Source organism: Carassius gibelio, chromosome B3 (assembly GCF_023724105.1).
Source record: "Carassius gibelio isolate Cgi1373 ecotype wild population from Czech Republic chromosome B3, carGib1.2-hapl.c, whole genome shotgun sequence".
NCBI lineage: Eukaryota > Metazoa > Chordata > Actinopteri > Cypriniformes > Cyprinidae > Carassius > Carassius gibelio.
The window spans coordinates 141,409-148,484 of NC_068398.1; the positions used below are offsets into that span (position 1 = coordinate 141,409).

At 37.6% G+C, this 7,076-nt stretch overlaps 1 protein-coding gene across 2 annotated transcripts; it reads right to left on the reverse strand.

Annotated features, from left to right (window-relative positions):
• Positions 1-2,069: 2,069 nt before the first annotated feature.
• LOC127952203 (microtubule-associated protein RP/EB family member 3) lies at positions 2,070-6,402 on the reverse strand. 2 transcript variants are annotated; one of them, XM_052550614.1, is made up of 7 exons: positions 6,254-6,402; positions 4,908-5,080; positions 4,692-4,837; positions 4,381-4,540; positions 3,948-4,096; positions 3,563-3,715; positions 2,070-3,060 (listed from the first exon to the last, which is right to left on the reverse strand). In XM_052550614.1, the coding sequence occupies exons 2-7, from the start codon at positions 5,026-5,028 to the stop codon at positions 2,995-2,997; spliced, it is 795 nt and encodes a 264-aa protein (XP_052406574.1). In that variant the 5' UTR covers positions 5,029-5,080; positions 6,254-6,402; the 3' UTR covers positions 2,070-2,994. The 2 variants fall into 2 exon arrangements, with proteins under 2 accessions (XP_052406574.1, XP_052406573.1); XM_052550613.1 differs by having other exon boundaries at positions 4,351-4,540.
• Positions 6,403-7,076: the final 674 nt, after the last annotated feature.

The window sequence follows — 7,076 nt, forward strand, 5'->3', positions numbered from 1 at the left end:
GGACAGAAAACACGGGACAGAAAATCCAAAATGTTTGGATTCATTTGACAAACAAATACTAAGATTAAACATATTGTGCTCTTTCAACTGTGTCCATGTGATAAGGTCATGTGCCTAAACTCAATGTTATAAACTTAGTTCGCGGTGATTGGTTTGTCATTTAATAGAACGAGCAAAAATAGAGATCGTAATGTGATTGGTTTTTAAAAGGTAGAAGACGGTACGTGATTGGTTTTAGAAAGGTAAAATTCGTAACGTGATTGGTTTTTAAAAGGTAAAATTCGTAACGTGATTGGTTTTTAAAAGGTAGAAGTCGACATATTATTGGGTTAATTTTACAGACTTGTGGTTGTTAGGTGTGGATTTATGGACTCGTATTTTAGTTACAAACGTCTCCATGATGGATTTGTTTCTTACAAATACGTAGCTTGTGGATATATATGAGACTCAAAACCACAACCCTAGGGTTAGGAGTCAAACTCTATAACCACTAGGCCACGACTTCCCTAAAGAGCTAGATCTCTCCATCGGGGAATCGAACCCCGGTCTTCCGCGTAAAGTGCTTAACACTACGGATACAATATATTTGTGTCCACACGATTTCGTGGCGCTGTTTCGCATCTTTCGTGGCGGGGAATTCAAACAGTGGATACTCATCTGTCAATCATTCGCTCTGAAGGAGAGGAGACCACTGATCTATAATATATATAGATCAGTGGAGGAGACGCGTTTTACGATCGGAGATTTCTTCACGAAATTGTTTTGTTTGAACAACAAACGCTGCCTACTTCGGCTGCCTAGCTGCTTTTTTTATTTGAATATATACTGTAATTTATTTCTCCGCTGTATTTTCAGCATCATTAATTTCCTCCAGTCTTCAGTGTCACATGATCTTCAGAAATCATTCTGATATGATGATTTACTGCTCAAGAAATATTTATTATTATTAAAATAAATGCAGATCTTTGGCTCTTTCTATTTAAAGAATCATTGGGGTCACTCAACTATTTAAAACATTGATAATAATAATAATAATCTTCATGTTTCTTGAGTAGTAATTAATCATATTATTCTGATTTCTGAAGATCATGTGACACATGTGAAGACTGGAGGAATGATGCTGAAAATACAGCGGAGCATCACAGAAATACATTACACTTTAAAATATGTTCAAAATAGAAAGCAGTTATTTTAACTAGTAAAAATATTTCACAATATTATTGCTTTTAATGTATTTTGGATAAAATAAAGGCAAGCTTTTTTTATTGATATTACATTTTATTGATATCTTGCTCAGATATGTAAACACCGAATATAATTAACTATTACTATTAAACACACATAATTATTTAATGTAACGCATATACTTTTTTCTGTTCTCCACATCTTTATTTTTATATTTGTTGCTGTTGTTTAATAATCTATGATAATTTATGTATATTTATTTTTTAAGTATATTCCCTTACTATAAATAAAATGAAAAACTTAGTTTTTGTGAGTTTTATTTATATTTCATATATATGGGTTTTCTGTACACAGTTATACAAATATAAAATTAATATCTCTTTAAAAATAAAGGCTTGAAATATTACCAAAATGTTCTTTTTAATCATTCACATTTTTCTATATTAAAAATAACTATTCCCTATTATAATGTATATTTTATTAAGATTTAACATTTTGTACATCCAACAAAAAAACAATTATTACAATATTAATTTTATCCTTTTTCACAAAGTTCGTTTATTATATGTTAATCGTACTTAAAGTGTATCTAGATGAAAAAAGAATACAAACTCAATTTTATGGTATTTGTGGCTGAGACGGGATTCGAACCTCTAATTCTGTGTAATTTATTCGTCCCGCCTCCCTGGAATTTCCTTCATTCCTATTGGATAGTCAGCGCTCTAGCGACTGGCCCAAACAAGGAAGCCGAAGATATCTGAAATGCAAAAGTGCGGCAAGTCGTCGTCGGTGCTCTACGCTTTGTTGGGTATTTCGATCTGTTAATCGGTGTCTGATGTCTAAGTGCAGCTGTAGAGTGTGAATTAACTTACAAACACACGTCCTTCATTCTCCACTTTTTTATTTTACACAAAACTCCACATGGATGCATGTTTGCAAACGGTTGCCATGACAGCAGGTCAGGAGTGAAAGGGTTAATGACACAGGTCCTGTCAATCAAATAAAAAAGAATGAGAATGAAATATTAAATTAAAACATAGCAGCTAGAAAACTCTGTTTTGTATCGCAGGCCGGTTAACGGTTAGTAATGGCCAAGTTTCTTCCTCTTCGTATTTATTTAGTGTATTTCCCGTAAAATGTTAGTTGTTCTTTTTCATGCGGTTTGACGGTTTACTTCAAAAATAAATAAAACTCCCACACCTGCGCTATCAATGATGATTTAAACACACAAACTCTTTTTTCTGTCCTCACATGCGTTTCTGGTCTGATGAAGGATGTATTAAGATCAGGAGCAGGAATAAGAAACTAAATAGTCTTCATGTTGATTTGAAGCTCATTTAATCTGTGTTTTGTCTGGGATTAGATCTGAAGTGTCCAAATCATTGACTGCTACTCAAAACCCCTCTACAGAAAACAGAAGATTGAAAATAAAAAATGATATAAGTGCCAGGCTCTCTAATAAATAAGATGATTGGAGCCCAAATAAAAAACTGTTAACCTTGGCTCTGTGTGTGTCGCTACATCAGTGAGTGTGTGTGTGTGTGTGTGTTTGTGTGTTTGAGATAGTGTCACCGCGTCATCATCATCATCATCCAGTTGTCTGGTCTCTTCATTAAACTCACAGCCAATAAAACATCAGCTTCACTGCATCACTTCAGAACTCATTAGCATAGACACGCCCCTACTCACTCTATGAACCAATTAGACCACGCCCCTAGTGTCTGCTGGTGGGGGATGGAGTGAAAGAGGGAGAGAAATAAAGAAGGATGACATGATGGAGGAAGGGCAGGCAGAAAGGATGAGGAGGGATCAATATTCATCCTGGTCCCGCGACGGTTCCTCAATCTCCTCGTCCTCCGGAGGAACAAAACCATCCTGAAAACAAAACAAACATCGATAAACCGGACACTGTGTGAAAGCTCGTTTTGTGCAGAAATATAAACTCTGAGGGAAATACAGAGAAAAAAGCCAGAATAGTGAAAAAAACTAAACCGGAATTCTGAGATGAAAAAACTGAATAGCGAGAATAAAGTAAATTCAGAAATTTTTTTTACAAAAATCTAAATTTGAGAAGAAAAAAAATCAGAACAGCGAGAAAAAAAAAAAAAAAATTCTATGAAAAAAATAATAATTCCGAGAACAAAATCAGAATTGCGAGAAAAAAAAAACATTCTAAGAAAAAAAATCATAATTCCGAGAACAAAATCAGAATTGCGAGAAAAAAAAAACATTCTAAGAAAAAAAATCATAATTGTGAGAAGAAAATCAGAATTGCAAGAAATCAAACAAAACCTGAATTTAGAACAAAGTCAGAACTGTGAGATGAACAGTGGCAATGAGATCTATACAGCTGTGTGTATCTGTGATGACCTCTGACCTCTGTGGCGTAGAGCACCTCCATGATTTTGCCGAGGGCAGGGTTGCTGTCGCACTCGTTCTCCTGACAGATCAGCTCGATGTCTCGCAGTTTACCGAAGTAAAAATCTCTCTCCGTCTCCAAACCGTTGACTTTCAGCTTCAGCGCCGTCTGCTGCTCGCACACACGCAAAGTTTTTACTTCAGATTTATTATTTTACTTATTTTTAATTTATTCAGAATTTAATTTAGTATTTATATCGTCTGTATTCTGAGTTTGTGTGTGTGTGTGTGTGTGTGTACCTATGTACTCAGACGTCAGCTAACCCTGTCTAAACCTCTCAAACCCCTCTTCTGGACAGGTCATCTTCTGTATAAATGTCAATCCTGTTTTCGGTGGGTGTTACCTGCTGGTTGAGCTCCATGATCTCGGCGTCTCCGCCTCCGTTCCGTGACATCGGTATGTTCCTCCGTGTTCCGGTGGAGGGGGTGGAGTTTATGGGGCGTGGGGGGATGGGCATAGTTTTGGGGACCGTCGGTGACGTCCGCTGGGGTCCTAAATATGAAACCAAAGTCATTAGCCAATCACAGCACACTGCCTCACGTATCAGCCAATCACAAAGCAGAGGCTCACTCATCAGCCAATCGCCATCTGAGTTTCAGATCTGTAAGTGGGTCATGCAACACACTTAAAACCCAGAGCCAGAACACACACACACTCTCTCACACCTTCTACAGAGATTCTCTGTGTGTATGTACTGTACTTGACGTGTGTGTGTGTGTGTGTGTGTGTGTGTGTGTGTGGGTTACCTGCTGCTCTCTGGTGGGGGTTGACTTCACCTGGGTTGTGTCCTGGAGGCGTAGCGTCGTGGCTCTGTCGTGCTAACTGAGGATCGTACTCTTTCCCGTCGTAGTTAGCGTCGAAGAACTTCTTAAACCACTGAAGGAACTCGAAGTTGTCCTGAAACCTGCCCTTGACGAGTCTCTCCACAGGAATGATCTGAAACAGCAGAGACACTTCAAAACACTTTAAACGCTGGAGGTTAGGAGACTTTATTCCATAAATACTAGAACTGTAACTTAATAAAAGTATTATTTTAAACACATGCAAATGATTGAAATACTAACAATCAAGGCTTTGTCCGTCTCACCTTGTCCACGTTTATCCTCTTGAAGGCCGTCTGCAGCACTTTGAAGTTTTGGATGTAATCGTGCTCCAGTTTGGCCTGGAACTTGACCCTCTTCAGCAGGATACAGCCGGGGAACAGCATGTCCATGAACTGACAGTAGGCCGCACCTGAGGAACACAAGCGGTCAGCAGCAGCTCTGACCAGCACTGACCAGCACGAGACCCGGCGGACGCTCACCTGAGCCCAGCTGCTCGATCTTGGTGTAGCTGAAGTGCAGCGAGTCGTTGACCCAGGCCAGCATGTCATGTCTGCTCAGGTTCTCGATCGTCATAGACGTGGAGTAAACGTTCACCGCCATCCCACAGCTGCAGACTTATCTTGGGGAATAACTTTGGGATTATATGCAGGGTCTGATGAAGAGAACATAATTAAATCATAAAAATGGAACATAAAAAAATCGTCCAACTTTTAAAGTAATAAGTAACTTCACATTTATGTTTGTGATTTAATAAGTCCTGCATCAAAGATTTAAAATATGCAGTTTTATTTCTTCAACTCAAAGACTGTATAAAAACAGGTTGAACTACACTCACGCACTCACTCAATCACACACACACACACACACACACACACACACACACACACACACACACACACACACACACACAGTTATACATTTAAGAGGCTCTCAGATCAGAAGAGGCCAATCCTTCTGTAGCCAGCGGTTTAAATCATTACCATCAGTTCATTTAATCACGAGGATTCCCATAAGTTTACATTAATTTGTGCAAATATTATTAAAAAACATCGAAATGTATCATACTTTGATAGAGAAATCAAATGATACATAACACACACACACACACACACACACACACACACACACACATACATATATATATATATATATATATTATTTTATGTATAATTCTTTTTTATTGTATATTTATGGTACTTGTATTGTTTATTTATACTAACTCTCTCTATACACACACAGGTTAGATTAATGTTTCTATAAGCCTTACTATTAGTTAATCTTTAGTATTTTTAGTCATTTTTGTGCTTCACTTTATGTCAGCTAGTTAATTTTCCTTTAGTAACATTATATTTTATTTAAAATGTATTTAAATAAAAAAAGCGTTGAATAGTTTTAGCTATAATAAAAACCTTGTTTTGTTTTGTATTGAAACATCACAATCACGTGGGACATATGATTTTAAACAGCTAATAGGCTTTAGGTTACATCACAGTCGTGAATCGTGATTGGTTACTAGCCGCTGTCAGTCAAAGGTGGACCGTACAGTGGGCGGGGCTTGTTGTTCTATAGAATATTTAATTAGGCAATAAATATTCCGCCATACCGTGACAGAGCTCGAAACTGACCAAAACATTAATTCTATCGCTAAACGTGAATTACAGCTGAACCGCGCGCATGTTAGAAGGACGCGCGCGTCTGAAGCGGCCTCCGCGGACTGACGCGTCTCTCTCCGCTATAACCGCAGCCGAGCGTCGTTCACGCCTTCAGTCTCCGGTGCTCGGTGCTCGAGCAGACACACACTCCAGTAAATCAGGGATGTACTCACGGTTGAGCTGGATGTGTCCCGCTGATGTTCTCCGTGACTGCGCAGTATCTCTCGTGATCCGCGTCTCTGGAAACGCGTGCAGAACGCGTCACGCAAATGCGACCGAACCGGAAGCGCGCGCCTGGGACGCGTTACAGCATACGCAGTGTGAAAAAAACGTTTCAGATAGTTGCCAAGACAACATTTTTTGTTTTCATTTAGTGTAACCTGATGTACTAAAATTACTAAAACTGAAATAAATTAAAAAATAATAGAGACATAAACACTAATCCAAATAACAAAACATAAAATTAATAATTTAGTTAATTAGTTAATAGAGCAGACATACTGAAGATTACACTTATTTTCATTTTATTATATATATATATATATATATATATATATATCTGAACAATATCTGCCAGAACAATAATAAAAAAAGATAAAATCATATGCATAATTGTCTTATTTTTAGGAAACGATGTGCAGCGGTTCTTCTGATGCTGTGTATAAAATAAACTCAACTAAATGAAACAATACAGTTTCTTCCTGCACTTATCCATGTGATGAACACAAGCCTTCTCTCTCTCTTACAAACCGCTTCACAAAGTGCTTTTTCTGAAAAGAAGAGGTTTGTTCTGGTTCTGTGTGAACGGCTTCTCAGAATGTTCTGTAAAGGTTCTCTAAACGTTATGAACAAACGTTCTTTCAGTAACGTTAACAGAACGTTCGGTCAAAGTTATCTGGTCTTTAATAATGTTCTCAAATCTTTAGCACAAACACATTTATGTAACATTTTTCCTGAAACGTTTCATTTGGACGTTCATCTAACGTTTTTTTTTTT